The sequence below is a fragment of the Poecilia reticulata genome, chromosome 13 (genome assembly GCF_904066995.2).
Source record: "Poecilia reticulata chromosome 13, P_reticulata-male-v2, whole genome shotgun sequence".
Lineage (NCBI taxonomy): Eukaryota > Metazoa > Chordata > Actinopteri > Cyprinodontiformes > Poeciliidae > Poecilia > Poecilia reticulata.
Genome location: NC_088842.1, coordinates 21,049,961 through 21,072,821, shown reverse-complemented (window position 1 = coordinate 21,072,821; position 22,861 = coordinate 21,049,961). Strand labels below are relative to the sequence as shown.

The following is a 22,861-nucleotide window of genomic DNA, read 5'->3' as shown; positions in this document are numbered from 1 at the left end:
ATCCTCTCATCCCCCCGAGGGAAGGAACGTCAGGGTGAAGGAGCGACGCTCACTCGCTCTTCTATCCTGTGCAAAGGATAACTGACAAGTTTTTAAAGTATTTCACAAACAATATTTTGGCAAAGTAAACAAGTGTTTAATCAGTATCACAGCTTGGAGTTCTTCTCTTTGAAATGCCTTTACAAAGAACACAAAAAATAAATTCTGAACAAGTGAGACTGATATGTTTTTTTTTCTGATTCTTCCTTATTTGGCTTATTTGTGGGTATTGTTGCATGCCAAAGAACCAGTCACATCAAGCTACACCAGCGCATGGAGGAGCGAAAGGAGTAAAAACCAGCAGCTCTAACGAGCAGGAGCAGAGGGTGAATGCAAGGCTATTCTCCAACCAGGCTGCATTTTTGTAAATTTTAAGTAAACCCAGCAAAAATCAAGCTAAATTTTCACCGGCACAGGTAGGAAACCAAATGATGATCAGGATTATTACCTCAATAATTAAAACATCTCAACTTTTTTCTGAATAAATTGCTGTAATTATTATTAACATTTAAATAATAATGCTTTTGATACACAGCATCATTTTATGGCCTGAAGAAAAATGGAGGAAAAAGAAGAATAAACAAGATGAGACATTTCAAAGAACATTCACATATTTTGTTTGCATTTGTTTTATTAATTGGAGGTCTTTGCTTCTATTTTCTGCGATTGCACTTTTGTTTGCAGTGTTTTTCTGTTGCTTTTGTGTTTTGGAATTTGCATTATCCATGTGCATAATCCGGTGCGCCTTATGCATGGGATAAATACCGAAATGGACGCCATAATCGAGAGTGTGCCTTATAATCCGGTGAGCCTTATAAAATAAGTACATGTGAACAAAGAAAGCACTGTCAACGGACTGAAAATAACTATGCCATCTTTATTCCAAGTGTTCTACTTGAAAACACATACAGCAAAAAGAATATACATATAGAAATTGTACACTTTTTATATATAAAAAAACATTTTTAATTGCAATAGATTATGTCCAATCCAATGTACAAGTCCTAAACTTTAAATTTCAGATTATTGAACTGGGTAATTTGACCGTATGCATAATTTATTCGAAGCATAATAATTTTTAGAATTAATAATGCATCATTTTTATTTTTATTTTTTTCTGGGGGGAGTTACCAGAACAATCAGAAAGAGGAAATAAACTTCAAAATGTTAGAAAATGAGTTCTGATCGATAAAAGAGTTGTACTGGATATATCGGTTTGCATCAGGGGCCCATTTGAACAATGAGAGTCAGAGGAAGATAACAGGAGACAACACATTGTCCTGTTTCTTAGAATGGTATTGACCAATACACAGATTGTATAGTTTAGCTAAATTTCTTTTTGTGTTTCTAAAAATAGGTAAAGTCGATACAGGTTCTTTAAGGTAAGTATTTTACATGAGGAGCTATGGCATCTGATTTACACTCACCTTTTTTGACCTTGCCTGGCAACTCATCCCAAAATGTACTCATGTTGGTAGTCTTTGGGGTCGGTTGGTTGTACTCAGTCCTATATTTATAAGGCCTCATTTATTACTTAGCAGCTGACTCAAGATAATACCATCTAGGCATTCATACTTTCATTTGAGGTGCAGTTAAATCACTGTATAGATTTTTCCCCCTATCTTGGCATCCGAGGCATACTATGTAGAATAGCTGGTTGCCCTAAAATGTTGTGTTCTACATAAAAAAATCTATCAACACAGAATCCTAATTGTGGGATTTACTTTCTTAAAGAAAGACTGAATCCAGCATTTCTCTAATAGTAATCTGTCTTTGTTTGACCTTCAACCACTGGGTTTACTTTTGCATTTGTGCGTGTATGTGTGCGTTTGAGCTGTGGTGAGCTTTTGTGTAGTAGCATATGTGTTGGGTGTATGTGAGTGAATTTGTCACCTGGAGGTGTACAGATGTTTGAGTGGTGAGAAATGTCAAAAGTCTGAAACTCTCAGCACCCACAAGCAGCAGACAGCAGGTGGACCTGGCTCCAGAAGGCCTCACCAGCCCCACGCAGATCCAGCCAGTCCCCTCATGCAGGTGAAACCCAGACCCTGGTAGCACCTGCACAAAGTACCAGCAGCAAAATATCCAATAGCAAGCAGGGAAAAATCTCCCCAAAGCCCCAAACAAGCCAGGCAGGCCCTCTCACTCTAGCTGGAACTGTTGGTGGTTTTAATAACACTGCAGTACTATAACTATAAAAACGTTATATTTCCAGGGGACAACATTTGTCTTGCTACCTAAGCATTATTTCTTCATCTATAGTTGAACCCAGAATATATTGTTTGGCCTTAAGCCTTCTCTTTGAGTCAAAGCTATTCATGTTGTGGATGAACGAGGGGAGTTAAAATACCAATATTTACTCAGAGGATCAATTGGGGATAAAATTAATCAGGATTTTTTTTTTCTTATTTACAATTATAAACTTTATGCTTACAAAACCTGTTGTCAGCTCTTTACACTAGCTGTTTATTCTTGAATCAGTTATCTGTACAAACAGCACTGAATTCTCTTCTCTTGCGTTCTTCAAAACAGTTTGCAGAAAAACTATTTTCAGGGTTCTGAAAAGAAATTATTCTCTTAACTGGTTTACTTCCACGTAGCTCACCCCCCCATTTCTTGCAAAGATGATCTTTATAGAAAAACTGTTCGTATACATGTCTTGTGTTCTCAGTTAGCGGTCATAGATTATTTTAACATAATTTAGTTTAAAAGAAAGCTTTTTTTAATCAAAAGAACAATCTATGTCATTATGGTGAAATACTTCTTTTACTTGCGTTTTCATAAGCATAACTCAAAAGTTGTTTTTTTCCTTTGCATCAGAAAAGTGTATTTGACAATTACTTATCAGCTTTGAAAAACAACAGGGCAGTTGTGATTAATTTGCTTTCCATACTTTCACAGTTTTAGGTATTCTGACTCTAAACCCTGTTTAGCAGCCACCCTCCATAAACTTCAGCCTAAAGGTTCAGGGTAATTTATTTCCCTCCCAACACGGCCAATACTGCCTTGGGTAAATTTCTATTTAGGTCATTTGTTTTTATGCTGGTGGATGCAGTGAAAAAGGCAGGAATAAATAAGAATGGCCTCAAAGATTACCCTGGTTCTAAGAGTAGGTTCTTAAAGAAATGTGCCAGTAATTGTAAGAAATATTCTCATTTATAAGGAACTAGTTGATATAGGATTTACTGTCAAACTTACCAGAACAAGCAACTTTAGCTGAAAAAAACAATGATTTTTTTTTGTCTCACAATTACGATTATTTATGGTAAAATCTTGTACTTGTTACTCGGAAGGTAGACCCTTATTAATTACCAATCATAAGCCAACAATAGTAGCTTTGAATCTATAAACAAAGCACTAACAACAGAGAAATACGAGACAGATCACCTACTCCTGACTTCATGTCCTTCAAAAGCAATTTAGCCAACTTAAATCAATGCAGATTTTAAAATTCACATTTAATGATACCTCTTGGCGAGGTTGTTTCAAAGAGCTGTGACAGCATCATCAATAATGATCCATTGTAGCAGCTTGCCCTGTACAGATCCCGAGACACCCCACCAGAAAATTGTTCTGGGCAATTCAGAGTTGCCCGTAGACGTATGTGTACAAAAAGAAAAGTAATTGTACATTCCACAACGCAGCATCTCCAGAGAGCGTCTCCTACTTGCCGGTTGGAGAATACAGAAAAAAAGATGCTACAGCAAGCCAAGGCTGGGAAGGATTAAGTTATTTCTGGTCTTCATGACATAGGGGATGCACAGAGCAAAGGGGAGTTCACATGTCAGAGGTAGACTCATTACAAAGTTGGAGGCTTGCCCCTACTTCATCTCCTGGCTGATTTTATGGGAAGGGAAAAGAGGAAGTGGAAGGAAGTGATTGTATTTAACTTGATGGTGTTTCAGTCAGCATTTAGATCTTATCTCTATTAAATGGCCTCTACAGTCCAGACAACAATAATTTAGCAAAACACATTTCAAGATGATTATAGCAAGCAGATAAGCAGTTTCTACTCTGCCAATACCAATGATAAAATCAGTTATTAAAAAATGGGAGTAGACATCTTACATCTTTTCATCTCATATGGTGCAATTTTCTCTGACATTTAAAACCGACCAAAGAAATGTAATGTTTTGCCCCCATGTCTAACCTTTTGGGGTTAATGGTGTTAGTTCAGCAATTAGTCCAACAATTTTCAGGTACGCTACTGTTGTTCTGATCTTGTATTAATCAGCGGCAGGTGTTCCCTTCACAGCTGGTTAGTTCGTGCTGATGTGAAAGGCTGTCAGGCTTCATTGTGTGCCGGAGTCTGGGACTGACTCTCTGTATTCTTGCTGCATCACACTGTATTTCAGGTGGCACAGAAGCAAACATGGCACTTGGGTGATAGTGACTTGCTGAATGCACACTAATACTTCTCTGTGCTGTGCTGCATGTTCATCATGCAGTCAAGGTCCACTTAACTGCCTGTTGTAAAAACAACAGAGGTCTTTTCTGATATAGGACTGAAGTGGCCGATGTCATGAAGGCTGTCAAAGGGTGGATTTAAAAGAATGACTCATAATTTGAAACAACTCGCCACCTTTTTTATCTAATTCTCTGTGAATTTAATCATTAAAAAAACTCACAGTAAGACTTTTACTAATAAACAAGTGAATTCAGGTAGCTAAATTCATATCCAACATACTGTTCAACAGCGTTGTAGTACTCTCTTGTCTCTGTCTCAGATTTTGAGGACTCGTGAGTTAGACCACAATATAGCCTAGCCATTACCTTCCTGTGCAATTCATCTTGATTAAAATCTCGCCTCACAGACAGTTTGGGCTTTTCCCAGTTTATTTGGATTCCCTCTGGTAGAATACTACCGTGCCAGTCAAGTTGTGAAGGATGACTTTGATTTCCTGCACTGTTTTAGAATTGCAGTCTGCCTGTAGTTTCAGCAATGGCAGTAGAGGTAGTGAATTAAGTCGTTCAGCCCAAGTTGACCACATTTCCAAATATTTAATTAACATTAAAATCCGCCTCGTTCAACTCAGGACTTCTCTCTTCGCAGTGGTGGAGGCTGCTTACAGCCCAGGCCATTTTTGGTAGGGTTCATAGCATCAATCTAGTGCTATGAAGCCTGTTCGACGCTCCTTCTACTGGACTGGAAATCTATTGGCACATCAACCCCACTAAGATTTTTTTTTTTTCCACCAGCCATCACCATCTTCTACCCAACAAACATAATGTTTGAGTTCAACTACCAAACTACTATCCCAATTTATGCCTCAACAGCATAAACCCAGGTTTGATGTTAAATAAATTACCCAGTCTGAAGTGATGGCTGGCTCAACAAACAGAAGCTGTGGTACTCCCTTTGTGTATTGTTAACACATCTATCACAAAAGCACTGCAGCTTAGCATATAAATACAGCAAAACGAATCCATAACACCATAAATTCCACCCCAAACGCAGCTGAAGTTAGAGCAGTACCACCCACTGCTCCAGCCTTCAGAGACAGGCAGCTGAGCCATACTGTCAGACTTTGGCCTTGTAAAATGAGTAATGAACAATAAAAGCAGCGTGTAAAGTGCCACATTAAATTTCTCTATGTCTGCAGTTTTTCTATGAACCAACAATGTCGTAACCGAACTGGTTCAATACACCAACTATTCAAAAGGATCAGAGGGAGAGGCAGAAATACTGAGAACAAATCTCATTCTAGTGACAACAATAAGTCTAAAATTAAGCAGAGCAAGAGCTATGTATAAAAAAATCCTTCAAAAATGTTTGTGCATAAACTATTTTTAAAAAATGAACAGCTCAGTCAAAGGAGAAGACACACAGAATTGAATTACGTTACCAGTTTATTCATAAAGTCCTTTAACAGGCAGATGTTTAAAAAAAGATACATTTAAAAAAAATTTCAGAAAGAAAGCGTTTCACTGAAATCAGTTTATTTGCAGCGATCATTTTGTCTGGCACCCTTAGCTAAGGTTTTCTGTTCTGCCGTTTAGTTGAGTTTTTACTTGCTACTCTATTTTGAACAAAGCAAATTTGATCCTACTCCATAAAGCCAGTGTTTGGTTGAAATTTTGGCAAGTCAAGCACAACCATGCACCAATGCATTTCTGATTCATGTTATACTTCAATGTGCATCAGTGATATGTTCAGGACTACTCTTGTTCAGCACAACAAGCATTTGTATTTTATATAAGTTTCCATTACATAGAAAATACTAAAGTCCTCGGGTGTTGATGCAGTATCCACAAGTCACCGGAAACCTCCACCGAAGCAGCATTGTGTCTGATGGATTTGAATAAGACATGATGTCTTATTTTTGCTTCATCCCCCAACAGACTGCTGGCAGGCAGAGGAGTTTTGACTGACCTCCTTTTTGCATTTCCCTTTTTGTGAATTCAAACAATGAAAAAACTGAGTCTTTGTGCAATTTAGATTGGAATGAATTAAGTAAATTACATATCAGTAAGTGATGTATTATTAATTTCAGACACACAGAACTGTGGTATTTTGGAAAAAAAGTAGCTTGGGATACATTCAGTTTTGGCTTCCTGATGTTAAATTAATAGTTGTATGTGTGTTTTATTTTTGGATAAACCTCAGTGTTCCTTTACATATCTATCTAGTCGAATGACAAGTCCTGTTGGACTTTCCGTAACAAAAGTATTTTTGTTCTTTGGATGTTTTTTGCTATTTTGGCGTTATTATTTGGGTTGTTCTAACTAAATGGTTTTATTTTTCAGGATCGGGGCTTTTGGTGGCCTGCATGTGCAAGCAGCCAGAGGGAGAGAAACGGGTAATGGTGAAGTATCATGGAGACAGTCACCGTTAGGTAGCCCATCGAGCATGGAGTTTTGCCTTCTCAGTCACGCATCAACAGCACCGCAATGAACCAGTTTTGACTGTGGGTAAGTCATTTAAATACACACACAGTGTCTTGGAAAAGAATTCATACCCCTTTTTCATAAAATATGAGTAAATGAAATACAAATTTAAGCCACAAATTTGCAGAAAGGCTAAAACACTAATGGTTCCACATTCTGGACTTAGACCTGACTGAGCTTTGTGCAGTGCCCATTAGTAACAGGATGTTGATTTTTTTTTTTGAAGAATCTCGTAATCTCCACATAAATCTGTACATAAGATTAAGTAACGCAACATAAAAAGTGGGGACACCAAGGCCTAAGCAGTGTCCTCATTACATTATAGTCCATTTACAGAACAAGCAGGTAATTGCAATAATGCTTAGAAATTGACTTCTATGTTTTTGACTAATCAGTTTAAAAAATTCACTGCATGTTAAGAAAACGTCAATAAAAGAAGTAACCAAAGGATGGCACAACGCTGTATGAAAAGGTTAAAGCGTAAAATCTTGAATAAAAATGTGGAAAATGAAGCTACGATTTGAAAAGATATTTAGTTAGTTAGTTAGTGTTCTCAAAACAACCAGTGGCATTGAAACCTTACCAGACTTAATGTTTGTCTTTGAACATTTTTCGATGTTTTGAACTCCAGTATTAATAATTCTATTATCAGAGCAGATGTAGAAACTTCTTCCAAATTCCTTTGGTTCAAGGTTTAATGAATTGTTTCAAAACTTACAAAAATATGTTGAAAATATTTCTGCCTTAGTCATTGTGCTTTCAGATCTTCCACAAAATTATTTTGTGTAATTTAAAATAAATAAGTTTATTCTGGATTTATCTCTTTGCCTCTGAAGCTGACAAACCTTCAAAATGCATTGTTGAAGAGTCAGAGCCACCTCCTAAGGTTTAGAAGCTAGTAATGTGTTTATTTGCAAACAAATAGAATGAATATAATGATTTTACAATTCTGTGAAATCTTGGCAGTCTGCTACCTTCCTCAGCAGCAGGAGCAGAATCAATGAGGGACATATGATAACTCGTTTCCTCATGAGCAAAACTTAAATGAATACAGCAAACATCTGTGTCTGCGTTATGTTTACTTTTTTTCTTTATTTCATTGAGCAGATCACTTAATTTTCCAGTTATGACGTCGGTATAACTGGAGCTTATTTAAGCATCTGAGAAAACCAAATCCTGCGAGGAGTGGCGGAGGTCTGTTGTCTTAAACTCAGTGATAGTGAGCTTTGGAGAACAGGGAGAGAACATGTGAGGCTTCTCTCTCTCCACTTCCTCATATTCTTCCTGGAGGAGACAAAGGTGTCCCCAAAACCATGTGTTATTTCCACCATGTTCCAGATTTACAGTAAATATCATAGTGGTTTATATGAATCTTTAAACAGTTATGTAAAGAAGCCAAAGGTTATGTGGATTGGAATCTTTCTGCATGAAACAGACTGAGAATGGAAGAGTGTTTCCAGTTAGAGTAGCCAACAGAAAAGCAAGGTATAGTTTAAAAATGAAGGTCATAGCAGTCTCTTAAGCCACTATAAAATGTTTGCTTTTTATACTACTACACTTTTACACAACAGATTGATAATAGTGGCACACTTCCTCCTACCTCCATTTCCATTCTACTTTTGTCAGCTTGTATGTAACTGCTTGATCTTCAGGTTAAAGGATCTCAAAATAACATTCACGTTAGACAGGAGAGGAAAGCTTTGCTCTTGGCCCCTCTCTGTCTAGCTATAGACATGTTGCATGTTGTTTACATCCAGAAATTGTGTACCTGCGCACAAAGCTAGAGGGCAAAAAGACCATTCTTTAACTTGCCATCCATAGCTCAGCTAAATGTCTGTTCCTCAGTTTGAACAAGTTGAGAACTGAACCAGAGAGTCCTACTCAACTCTCCAGTCATTTCAATAATATGTCATGATCAACAGTGTCAAATGCTGCACTGTTTTGAGACAGTAGCTGTTTTGCTGGTGATTGTACTTTCAAAGATAACAGCGACATGATCAGACAGGGCGACATCAGTGACAGAGACATTATAAATATTCACTCTTACTGATAAACAGGTCCAGTATGTGTCCTCAATTGTGTGTGTGCTTGTTTAACATGCTGGGTCAGACCCAAATTATCAAGTGCATCACACAGCTTTTTTGCCCCTCATAAGCATCAGAGTTCGCTTATGGGTTTTTGCTTCAAATCCAAGATATTCAAAATAATGTGCTTGGAGATCAGGTATTTCCTATAAAAAGATGCTTTGCCACCTCCTTGTTTGTGTTCTCTATTCTCATTTTAAAAAGTCGACATCAGGAGGCACGGATTAAATTGGTGCAGGTGAATCATTATTGTCAATCAGCCAAGTTTCTGTCAGGAACATAACATCAATATTATGCTCAGTCATTAATTCAAAAAAATTTATGACTTTGTATATATTTTTTATTATAATTAAGTTAATTATAATTTCATTAATTTATAAATTGTAATTTTATAAATTATAAAACTTTTTGCAGATAGTGATCCTACATTCAATAGAGCCAGTTTAAGTGGCTTGGTGGCAGATAGTTCATGAGATGGAGATTTCTTTAGATGGGGGATGAATTTCAGGTTCAATTTAAGTCTACTGTATTCTATATTTCTGTTATTTGTAATTAGTGATTAGTGTCCTATAGGGTTGGGTGGGGGTGGTCAGGTGCATTCTGGAAGAAGATGGGAGTAAGGCTACTGTCTGCACTCTTAAGAAATAATCCTGTAAATTTACAGTCAAATACTAGCAGCTACAGACGCCAGAAGTTTACTGTAAATGCACAGTAGCCGTACCGTAATTAATCCCGACAGTAGGTTACCGTCAATGCAAGTACAGTATAGATACTGTGAAAGAATGGTAAACTTCTGGCATCTATAGCTGCCAGTAGTTTACCGTTCTTTCGAAAGAACCGCCCCTCTAACAAAAAACTGTATTGTACAATTATTTTGCGGTAGTTTATTGCCAGTCGTCAGTCTTGATTGTGACAACAGAAGAAGACATCAAATTTACAATATCCTACCGTATTTTGGAATAACAGTATGTTACTGCTGGAATTCCGCTGTAAATTTACAGCCATTTCTAAGAGTGTGGACCCCGATCTCAGACTTCTGAAACAAGTGGAGGTTCTTCACAGGGGTCAGTGGCAGGTGGTTTGGATGAGGTGAAGTTTGTTGTGTGAGTAGGTGGTTTAGAGAGATTAAAATCAGTTATTTGTGTGCTAAGAAGGGAAGTGCCTAGGAGAACTTGTTGGTTCATGCCATCCATGAAGGTGAGAAACTCAATTCCTGGAGAGGACAATTCATCGCGGGGGGGGGGGCAGAGCAGGAAGAAAGGGAAAGATAGCCACTTCTTCTCCAGTTGATGTTTTGCCAGTTTGATTTGGAATAGCTTCCTGATATGCGGTGGGTCCCATTCTAATCAGGCGTCCTTGAGCCAGTTTTTCTGTGGCCACGTTGTTTCCGTTGATGGAATGAAATAATTTGGCAGAGAATAGCTTCGTCCCATGCTTATTAAGATGGCGTCCACCATGTCTGAAAAGGTGGAAACTTTCCCAGAAGATCCAGTGGTTAACAATGAAGGTCACTGTGCAGGTAGCACATGCTTTTATCAGCCATTTGCTTATAGAAAGAAGTCTAGAATATTTCAGGTCACCCCATCCTGCTGCTGGGACAGGGCCACTAAGAAAAGTCTTAAATTTTAGTGTTCCAATAGTATTCAGAAGAATGGTAAAGTCTGTTTTCAGAATCCCCGATTGTTGTTTTGCCAGGTCATTAGCTCCCACATGGACAACTAGAGTTTCAATATTCGGCTGATCTGTGGTTAGAAAGAGTATTTTGTCTGTATTTGGGAAAGGACAGGATTCTGGTTTTCTTGGTATTGCAGTAATGGCTGATTCCACTTACTGTTTGTTACCTGTTCCTCCTTCCGCTGTCAGATGGAATCACAGAAGTGTGATAATCTCCAGCTTCTTCAGGATAAACTTGCTGTAACTGATGGAGAATGACTTTGGTTGATGTCCATCACCCAAAAGCTCTGATGATATTGAAGTGATACAAACAAGCAAAAGCAGAAAAGAAAACTCTGTTAGGGAGGGAAATACTTTTCTATAAAACGCCGTTTCTGGGAATGTGAACATTATTCATCTATCTTTTCACATCATGATTTACCTTGAAAGCTTTGTGTTGCAATGTACAGAGTAAAGATGTTTCTGTCTGTTTTTTTTTTTTTACTTATTTATTTATTTATTTTCCAGATAATCCGGAGCCAAACAATCAATCATTGAGATGCCGAAGAGAAGAGATATTCTTGCCATCGTGTTGATCGTGTTACCCTGGACTCTACTCATCACCGTTTGGCACCAAAGCGCTATAGCTCCATTCCTCGCTATCCGAAAGGGTACGCCAAACACCACACTTCACTGGCAATATCAGAATTGAAGTGGATCCTTGAACCTAACACTGCACTTCAGGTTTTAGACAAAAGATTGTTCATGTGGAGGCACTCATCAGCCATGATCACAAGCTCCAGCACAACTCAATACCACTTATCTAGTGACTGTAAGTCTCATCACAGAGAGTTGTGCACGTAAACAGCGTAGAACAAAATAGCCGTGCAAACGTACACGATTATGTCCAACTGTCAGTCAGCTTATAGGAGCTGATTGCATAGCTGCATTTCATATGCATTTGTTTTTCTATTAATGCAAATCTGCCCACTGCATATGAGCTTATACAACAATGTCCTCCCACAGTGTGGCCACCCACATGAGTTCAGTCTCACAGAATATGCTGCGTCCACGTCTGGTATCGTGTTTGCGTTCCCGCCTGAGTCATTAACACCTACTGAGTGTCCTGATCATCTTTAGAGACCACTAACGAACTGTGTAAAATGTCAACTGCGATGCAGAGTAAACATCCAAATTAGAGCGACCTGAATCAATGAAGCTGTTTGCTTTCCACTCGTGGTGTCGAAGAGGGCATGTCTAGGGATTAACAAACAAGCCACATTCACTCAAATGATCCAAAACAGAAGATAATGCACATGCATACTATGTGAGGTTGTTTGTTTTTGCAGGTTTTTCTAAACGTACTCAAAAAGCAATAATTTTATTAGATATGTGCTGGATGACATTAAATAAAGCGCCTTTCAGGAAAACGTATAGCATTTTTAAAACGCTAAGAAAAGTTGGGTTAATTTATCTGCAGAGAATACAATGGAAAAAATTAATTATTTTTTGTTTTGTTTATTTAGAATAATATCTGATGTAGTTTTTCCTGTAGACTTCAAATTGTGTAGTCCTTAAGACAAAGGGTGCTGATCTTTTATTTTTATTCTGGCAGAGTGCTCCCCGGCAGCTCTGTTGAACATCTGGCTATCAGCACGTTGGGCTAATCTTTGTGCTGCAGAAAAATATTGGAGTGTGAGCAGTGACAAAGACGTTTTTTAACTTTGGCATGGAAATAACAAACAACACTGGTGATGCTATAGTCATATTCTGTCCTGTACTGAAAGCTATCCAGGTAAAGCTACACTAGCACTCAAAATAAGATTAAATCCAAAGGGACAGATTAATCTGTCAAAATAAGCCGTACTTTCGTCACCAGGCAGATAATAAAATAGTGAGTCATATGAAGTCATATTTACAGCATTAGCAAAAGAAGTGTTAATTAGGGCATAAAAACTGTCCATTCGGAAGAGATGCTCAGCATGATATCTTCCACTCCACATGAAAATTTTTTTTCTCAGGCAAATTTGTCAGCATGTTTTCAAACACAATCTGCAGCTTTTCTAGGCCTGCAAGTCACAGATGCAATTAAGATGCAACTTGTCACGAATTATGCTGGAAGAAACGTTTAAGATCAGGCATAACTGACAGGCTCTGACTGATTAAATAAAAAAAAAAAAACCCTTTAAATGCCAGAAGATTGCAGAATATGAGCAAACAGAGTCAAGGAAGAGGGGTGTAAACAGCAACACAATGGCCTGTCAATGAGGCAGTTTATTAGGCCTGTAGATATTCTACAAAACAGAAAAATGTGGTGCTTAAAAGCAAGTGACAAAAACAACAACGGACTTTATGGCCTGTACATTTCACATTTTACGAGAACTCTTACATTGAGTTCTCCTTCAGCTGATTTATCAGATATCTGATAAATCAGCCCTGATTTCCTTAATTTGGGAGATCTTTGATTGGCCAATACTTCCATGTGAAAACGATCTAATATACCTCTGCAAATGTCTAGAAATCAACCACTGTCCTCTTTTGCTCTGCTGTGAGAAAAATTTGACTGACAAACCCAACATCAAGTCATGTATTAATGTTTGTTGTTAGCAATAGTCACCCCACTGTTGGTAATTCAATGCCATTCTGGCTATATTTAGCAATATTTAAAACAAAATCATCAATATCAGCCAAAATCGGAATTGCTAAGTCAGCTTAAGAAAGATCGGTAACTGGCAATCGGCCAGAAAATTGCAATCGGTGCTCCCCTACCGTGAAGTCTTCATAGCTCCCTGCAATTGCAGCAGATCTGTTTTTTATTTCCTGGATACATCAAAAGGGATACAAGAACAAACAACCCTGAGAGAGAGAGCACAAGTTTTCTTGTGCTGTTTATGGGGAGTATGCATTGGCTTTAAACCATTTTGTTTTGGTGTTTCAAATGTCAGCTTGCTTTATTTATTTTTTTATTAAATTGACATCCACAGCTAAACACTGTGATTTTCAGATTTATTGAAAATGCACAATAGCGCTCCTGGTACATCAGCTGTTAAGCATCTAATTTCCTCATCAATCAAACAAAGCCTGAGAGTTTGGAAAATTATAAAGGAAAATCTGCACTAAAATAGCTATGTACTGGTATGAGATTCTCAAAGAGTGATATGATTGAGTATAAACAACAACAGCTTCACAAATAGTAACAGGTCAGCATCACTTTAAAATGTACAGGCGCAAGCTGGCTTTGAGGGTGGAGGGCGTGATGTAGTGATGACGTATGGTGTGTGCGACCAGCCAGTAGGATAAATGAGGATAAATATAAAATCTTCTCCTTCCTCCTCTTCTGCTTTTCCCTTCAGGGGTTGCCACATCAAATCATTTGTCTTACCCTCTGCATCCTATTCTCTCACAACAACTAACTTCATGTCCTCTTTCACCACATCCATAAATGTCCATTTTGGTATTTCACTCAGCCTCCTGCCCAGGGGCTCCAAACTCAGCATCCTTCGATATAATCATCGTCTCGCCTCTGAACAAACTCAGAAATAATTTCCAATAAAAACAGTAAGAATGTGACATATTGATATAGAAACCTTCTCCCAGGTTTTTTTTTTTTTTTTGTTACAAAAAAATATAAAATAAACAAAAATTGAACAGTTTGGGGAGTTTGTTAATTATGCACTACACCACTTTAAAAACTCACACCTGTGCTGAATGACACTATGTCATTATCACCTCTAACATTTAATTATTATTTTGATTTTGGCACAGAGAATGAGTGAAAAATCAGGAATAAACAGTTGTTGAAGTTATAGTGAATTTCAACTCCTTTGGCTGTATGTTTGGCTCCTTAGAGTAAAGCACGTATAACCAGTATAGCAGGATAATCAGTCAGGCTATCAGCTCCGGTAGCCAGCCTGCACATGGCTGCTTAACATGTGCCGTTCACAGCTTGCCAACTGTAGTTTTAAAGTGGCATTACTTAATAGAAGTCATAGATGGTGCTCCTTTAGTTTTAATTTTGTGACCATCTGTGTGATGATTGACCACAAATATTTTTGGTAAAATTATTGATGTTAAATTAACCAAATCAGCTGATCTGAAGTGTGCAGCAACATGTGGGGGAGAGGCAGCACTGTGCTCCTATATTGTCCTCACTTTCTCTGGGATGTTTATCTGAGACTTTAATCCTTAATAACTGGGAGATAGAAATTTCGTAACATCAAAATTTTAAAATGTTGAAACACAATACCGAAAACTTTTTTTGTCACTGAACAGCGCGTGAAAGACAGTAAATGACAACATAAAAAACATTATTGCCACTAAGATCTGTAATATGTAATATAAAATAATATCACCAGCATGTTAACAACACATTTTCAGGCTGTCCATTGCCTCTGATCTAGACATCCTACTGGGCTACGTCCTGCTTTATTCCTGTGCCATTTAACTGGACATCAAGAATTACTACAAACTTTTTTCAGTCATCTCAAAAATTTACTACAGTAAGTTGCAACATTTTCAGCTTCCCACTTACAGAGAAACACTGGCAGACACTTGCATATGTCTATTGCTGTTGAAGTTGTAAAACACCATGAACCCAATGAAACAAGACTGGCAGCCTCAGCAGGCTTCTTACTAAAATTGAAAATATGCTCTCAGTACATCACTATGTGTCATAATTTTATTTGTAGAGATTATTGTAAGAGCCCCTTACTTTTTGCTTCATGACTCATAAAGGGTGTGGGTGTCATTGGGGTCCTGACCTCAACTTTGGGAATCACTGTTTTAGTTAATTAGGAATCCCTGAGGGATGGCACTCTAAGTCCAACTATTTTATTTTACTTGACTTAGCAGACATTCAACTTAATTTTTTACATGCACACCAACCTCAATTTCCAAGATTAAACAGATTTGTCTCAGACCAAACTGTCACATGGTGACAGTTTCAACAGATATGCATTTTCTTTCTTATAAAAATTCCACACTGCAGCTTTAAACCTAAAAGTATTTTTGCAAAACATTCTGTGATAAACAATTAAACCAAAACTCTACACTTCTGTGCACATTTTCCCTTTTAAATTTAACAATCAATTTTTACAGTGCAATTCAGGGTGGTCCCCTGCATTATAAGCGTGGTCGCTGGCCGCATGGGTTTTACTTGCCACTTCACTCTGCCTTACGTCAGCTCCGACTGTGACCAGCATTACACAGCTTGCTTTAAGACGAAGCCAATTTCTGATTAATTAGGATTCAACTGAAGAGCATAAAATGGCTACAAAATATATTTCTGTGAATGTTTAAGAGTCTGTAGTTGTGTGTTTAAGTATTGTCAACAATGTCTTCCAATTACATTGTCATAAAATGTTTTGTTAACTTTTACATTTTTTTTATTACATAAAAACATGATGTTGGTCAAGTGCAGGGTTTCCCCTGAAACCCTGCACTTGTCAACTTGTGGAACCATTTTTAAAACTACGCCAGCTGGTGACATTAAATGAAAACAGCCAAATGGAAATCAGGGTTGTTTACCAGTCCCCAAAAATTAGGATATGCAAATGAAACCTCGTTGCCGGCCTGGTCGTCGACACTCGGAAGCGGTGGGGCCAAACTCAATGAGACCCATTAAATCCAATGAGTCACAAACAAGATGAGAGTACTCACTCAACCTTGGAATATTTTCTGTGTCCGCATGTGTCAGCTCCTGACATTATGCAGTATGGATCTAGTGAAGCTCAGCACAGATGGTCTTGATGGCACGTTTCTGTCTCCCTCACTGCCAGAGGTGCTTTCAGACTTTCCGGTCACCTGAAAGCTATCTTGTTTCTGCCACTGAGCAGAGGACGTGCACAGATAGACACTAGGAGGCGCTGGAGTACCTGCCCTTTTTCCTCTGGACAAAACAGTGCCCTTCTGTATTTTTTTTTTTCTTACAGTCTATTAGGTGTAGCCCAAGACAATACATGGCTATTGATTTGAAATAGATATGCAAAGATGAGGCACAAGCTGTGCCTAGAAGAAAATAATCTCACATTACTAAGGCAGCTGGTGGTTCCATGTGCCACACAAGGTGCCCTTTTTTCCACTCGAGCACCTGCCCCCCTCCCCAACATGCCTGTACATGACACTGCCACCAAGTATCTTCCGGTAGGTTCACAAAAGCATGAAAGTCACTTATTCCATGTTGCCAGAGGTGCTAACAGACATTTCGGAAGCCTGAAGCGCCATCTGGTTCGGCGGTGTCTCACTCCCACTTCGGCCTAGTGTAGCTGCACATACATCTCACTATAATGCTTTTAGCATGCCACAGCTACTTGATGTTTGGCTGTTCCACATTGAAGCATGTGCAATTGTGACCTAATTCACAAACTCAGATCTAAAACTTTCAGCAATTTTAGTTTTTTTGTTTTTGCTCACTCCAGTTTCGCCTTTCTGTCTCTCCTTGTTTCTCTCATCCCATACTCATACTGCCGCTCCCTCCCCTCAGCCAATCAGAATTTAAAGTCATGCATCATTCATTTAAGCATCCAATCACTGAGAGGCAAAATAAAACCCAACAAACAATTTCAGTTGCATCACATATGGAGCATGTTTTCTCACAGTACCATTCAAACTAAATATATTAACAAAAGTAAATTAAGAGCACTCTGCTGGACAAGTTACTACATAGGCTATAGAAAAGAACAGCTCAAGTCAACTATAGCTGTCAGAAAAATCCTATATATGCCCTATCTGTTCAGAAATTGGTCAAAGATTTTCTGAGTTGCGGTAAATTATAGCAGGGCTACACTTAAACGATGCAGTAAAAGGCAAAAGAATGGCGAGGGAGTCTGTGGTGGAGTCTGGACCCCCAAAAAATAAAAAAATCAGTCCACATAGACTTGTTCTTATGATTACATTTGAATAAAAGTCCATAAGCAAAGCTTTGGGAATAGCTGAGCTCATGTTTCCCCTCCGTCGTTTCGCGCTGTCTCCCTCTCCACCAGCTGTTTTGTCCTCTCACGGTGCCTGCTTTCACTTCTTGCAGCCTGTCACCACCTAGTAAAAGAGATCTTTATCATTCCAGAGAGGCTTGCGGTCCACCACCACCGACTCTCAGGTACACTTTACCCCCATTGGGTTTAAGTCACCTGAGGCAAATATTCAGAGCAGCTCAGGATTGCACTAATGCCTTACCTGCCTTCTTATGCCCATATCTGCAGATGAAGGAGGCGAGGGCAGGAGGGAGGCTGGTGGGCAGGACTCCAAAGAATACTGTGCCTCAGATAAGGACATTGTGGAAGTGGTGAGGACAGAGTACGTGTACACGCGGCCTCCACCCTGGTCAGATGTGCTGCCCACGATTCACATCATCACTCCAACATACAGCCGGCCGGTGCAGAAGGCAGAGCTGACACGCATCGCAAACACCTTCCTCCATGTCCCCAACTTGCACTGGATTCTGATAGAAGACTCGCAGAGGAGAACTCCTCTTGTCACAAGTCTCCTCCGAGAGACGGGGCTAAACTACACCCACCTCAACGTGGAGACTCCCAAGAACTTTAAGGTACGAGGTGACACTCGTGACCCCAGGATTCCCAGAGGAACCATGCAGCGGAACCTGGCCCTGCGTTGGCTTAGGGAGACCTTCAAAAACAACAACAGCCAGCCGGGCATCGTCTACTTTGCAGACGATGACAACTCGTACAGCCTGGAGCTATTTGAGGAGGTAAATGCCGTTGTCAATCCTGTTGATCTATCGGTGTATATTCTGGTGTTTTACACAAATATTTATAAAATATGAAATGCTGCACTTCAAATTTTGGTTAATGTAGTTGCATTTTTTTGAGCACGGTTATGAATGTTTTTTTTTTTATAACTTTTCTGTTTACAGTTTGCTCTAACAAAAGAACCATGACGCAATTTCAGCACTACCTTGCAGCTTGCTTCATTTTCAGTTGCCACAGGCAACTGATCTCAAGTTCAGATGACATATGATCCAAGTGAAATCTGTTCAGTTTTTAAAATTCCCCATAGTGTATGCAGAAATATTAAAAATGTACTTTTGGTACTTTTGCCAACTCATGACTTTCAGTGTGTGGGAAGCTTCTGCACTGTGTGTTTCGCTGCAGATTAACCGGGTTAAAGTCAGAAAATGCAGTCGCTAAAAATATTTCCAACATTTGTTTTTTTATTAATTTGTTTTGTGGTTTAGAAAACTCAGTTTTATGTGCAAGATCACAAACTAGATTTGCTATGCTGTCTAAAGGGAATAACATGATTTCACAACCTGCATGTGTGAAAACATGCAAAAATTCATTGCACGATTTGTAAAGTAAAGCTGCTTTGATGTAATTTTGCTTTTACACACATACATACACATGACATTGTTATGTTTTGGCCCCATCCTAGCATTAGCTCCAAATTTATATGCTTTTTTAATTTCAAACAATAATCCAATCTTTTTAAGCCGAGTTGCCCGTTTTGCACAGGTTGACACAAGCAGCCCTACTTCTCAACTTCCATTTTAATTATCTGTGTCGGAAATATACAGTTTTTAATTGTATATGTTGCTTCAAAATTGGGGCATTGCACAAAGCATTTATTTCATACGGTTCACACTTCTTGTCCTAAACATTTTACATCATCACTTTCCTGTCCAGTATATTTATAACATGTTGCTCAGCTACCCTTTCTCCTTTCTGTCAGACAATTCCTTAGCTCACAACAAGCCCAGTCAGGGATCTGAAGCTGCCCGAGTGATGCTAGCACATGTAATCAGAACATCTCAAGCCATCCGTTTCGACATCGGTCGAATTACCTGAGCAGAAACAGTGTAGGTCCTGCAAGTATTAACCTCAAGTCTTGTTAGTTTTGCAGACGTTGTCTGTGGCAAATGGAGTGGCCGGTATTGATGGTGACTGTCATTACCTTTCTCTGGAAATCAGCCAAAGTGCTCTGCCTTCCTCTGAGATCCTCCATCACCTCCAACAAGCTTATTCAGAGGCCAAAGTTAAAACCCTGGGGGGCAAAGACACAGCTACGGGAGTGTGAAAATAGAAAAAGGGAAAAATAAAAGGCGACAGCTGAATAGATTTCAGTACAGCGTACTGAAATCCTGACAGGCATTAGCAGAGTAGATGTGGATCAGTCACATAATGCAGGTGACTTAAGACTTGAAAAAAGCTCTGTATTTATACTGCAAGGTAATTTGAAAAGATTATAAGGTTGCATAAAACAGAATTATACACACCTGAGCAAGTTAACTTAGAGCAAAAAGTAATGAAACACTGCAAATCGTGATTGCATCATAAACAGAGAAAGCAAATCACAATTTCATAGTCTTAGTAAACTGCCTCTCTGTTAACTAAAATGCTGCTAGTCAGTGTTCCATTAGAGTTCTGAAGGTAGACAAATCCTACACACATAAAAAACTAACTTAATAGGAGTTTTATATGAAAAGCACTCTCAACAGGGTCCTCATATTGCTGATCCTTTGAGTCTTACACTTCAGACATTATTGTCCCCAAGGGAAAATTATCTTCCACAAACAAGCCCCAGCACTTACTCATAGTCAACAAGACAGTAACAACCAGAGGCTGCAGTGCTAATTCAAAGTGTGCTAATTGTGTGCAAACCAGATATTGCCCATCTTCTAAATTTCAAATTACGTGCAAGAAAGACAAAAATAAGCATTTATGAATGAAACGTTTCTCATTTACCAACATTTAAATTAGCTGACGAATGTTTAAATGGGAGGTTTACTCATGTTTGCATGTTTATGTAAACTAGGATTTGAATTTAATTTGAATTTATTTAAACTTCAATAAATTTCAAGACAAGAACAGTTTGATTTGTAAAGACCGTGAGAACAATAACTAAAGTAACACTGCTAAGATTTTGAAGCAATTGAGAACATTTTTATGCTGCTTTCATGAATGCACATTAAGATATTTAAATCCATCAATTGCAGCAACATAGACAATGATAAATATATTCTTGAATGCAAATATACTTTTTAAGTCAGTCCTTAATGAAATCTTGTGAATACTTAATAAAAGAATAATGATGCAAGTTCTCTTCCAAAACCTTATTTTTAATTCACTATTTAGTGTGCTGTAGTGTTATTGTCCCTTGTCACCATTTCACTTAGTAAGCAATCTTTAAAAATATCCAACATTCATGAATAAAGGATGAATAAAAATGTAACTGATGCCGACACCGTCCCCCTGCGGAAGTAGAGCGAATCTCCGACAAACGATGTAATAATGACGGAAGTAGGGAAACTCTGAGCCAACACTGAGGCAAAGACAACAGGCAAAAAAAAAAAACAAAAAAAAATCTCCAACGAGTCGTGCATCAGGTCTACAAGGTTATTTATGTGAAACAACGTTAAAGCCCAAGTCTTTCGCAGCCAGAGGAAGAATGTGGGGCACAAAGTCTCATTGGATGTGAGCGTGAAAGCTGTCAGACTATTTTGCACGTACAAAGCAAAAGCCGGTGAGTAATGATTTAAATACAAGCTTGTGAAACTCTGCCTTCAGGAAAATACTTAAAAATAAACGGTAGCATAGAAAGGTTCTTAAATGTAAATGCCACAGCTACTGCAGCACGTTTTCAAGCTGCAATAGTGCTACCATTGGAATTTACGCATATACAATCAAGCATAACTACCTTCACTTATTAACCTTTGATTTGACTGTCAGTAAGTGTCCTTATGACAATGGAAAGGGATATTTACTATCAGTTACCTTCTCGTGTTAATCACAGTTTCATTCAAGTGGACATGAGGTCGGCTTCAGGCCTTGGTTCATCTCTTGCATTATTCCAGACTCTGTTTGGGTTTTGGAAATGTAATGTAAAGTTCAATTCTGCCCTCTAAACATTCTGGGTAACAGCTGTCAGGTTTGCATCTTCCCTACTGATATATAGCTGAACCATAATTTCCTATTATTTTCCTCAAAATCTTTATGACCGCAGTGTGTTAGCATTAGCAACCACGAACGTTGTGGGAGGTTCACTTCCTCCAGATAGGTGCGCGTACGATACAAATTGCGACCGCCGATTGGTCGGTTGCTGACAAGCCCCGTAGAATGATTGATAGTTGGAGTCCTGTCAATTTTGAGAAAACTTCCTATCTCCATTTTTAGAAAAACCAAGGCTATATAAATGTATGAATAGCAATGTAAAAGAAGAAATAAGCACAGCAATGACAACGAGTCACTTCAAAACAAAGCACTCTTTTAATTTTAAATTAAAGACAAAATGATTATAGAGCTTACATTCCGAATAACCATTAATGGGGGAGCAAAGCTAGCATTACAAAATCTGCCGTCAGTGTCAATATCCAGGAGCAGAAGTGTCCAAACCTTTTGCCAAGATGGTCAAAGTCATTCAGCGCAAAGGCCACAAAAATCGTATATTTCTTTAAATAAAAAATTAAATCTTCTATATTTTTTTTACTCAAAAATATACTGCTCAAAAAAATAAAGGGAACACTTAAGTGTTCACTTAAGTGTTTAAGTGTTCCCTTTATGTTTTTGAGCCGTGTATATTAAACAAAAGTTAAAAAACAGTTGTGTTTTTGTAGAAAATTGTTGATCCAACATATAAAAGGGTCTTGAATCAAAGAAAGGCTTATAATTTTAAACTTTTGGAGAGTCAATTAATGTAGTTTTTGGGCTAGAGTTTTTATTTGTCTCCTCTCAGCAACAAGAATGTAACGGTTCTGGGCTTGCTGACGTTTAGCCAAGTTTAATCACTGGGGAGTGGGGAAGATTTTAATAATTTAATTTTTAAATGGACAAAGTTCTTTACTGTGTCTAACAAAATAGCATGTCAGTTGGAAGTAAATTGAATAAATTATGTTTTCGAAACAAAGAAAAGTTTGAGAAACTTTTATGAAAATCTTTCTTTTTGATAATAACCCATAGACTCCACAAATTAGACAAGTGTATAGGGCAGTTTCCATTGTCTCCCGAAATATCCTTAAGGACTGAAGAATCCAGAAGAATAATTGGTTTTTATGTGTCTTTTCAACCAAAGGACTTTGTTTCTTTCTTCAGTCTAACATCTCAAACACAGTACTGTGTCTCTGTAGGCCCCTAGCAAACTGGAGCAGGAAACTGAGCTTAAATCCCGAGACTGGCATGCATTCGCAAAACTGGAGCAACACCACACAAGAAATTGTGTACAAACCCATCATATTCGCCTGAGTGAGGCGG

The 22,861-nt window shown here is 38.3% G+C and overlaps 1 protein-coding gene across 5 annotated transcripts in view; it reads left to right on the top strand.

The window, feature by feature from the left end:
* LOC103474772 (galactosylgalactosylxylosylprotein 3-beta-glucuronosyltransferase 1) overlaps window positions 1-22,861 on the top strand; it is a 107,290-nt gene that overhangs the window by 77,040 nt on the left and 7,389 nt on the right. For 3 of the 5 annotated variants that reach the window (XM_008425987.3, XM_008425986.3, XM_081614844.1), the window contains 4 exons: window positions 6,787-6,951; window positions 11,193-11,335; window positions 17,686-17,757; window positions 17,861-18,366. In XM_008425987.3, the coding sequence (XP_008424209.1) occupies window positions 11,224-11,335; window positions 17,686-17,757; window positions 17,861-18,366 (690 nt within the window). In that variant the 5' untranslated portion in view covers window positions 6,787-6,951; window positions 11,193-11,223. The remainder of the gene's footprint in view (window positions 1-6,786; window positions 6,952-11,192; window positions 11,336-17,685; window positions 17,758-17,860; window positions 18,367-22,861) is intronic. The other 2 variants (XM_008425988.3, XM_008425989.3) reach the window with 2 other exon arrangements.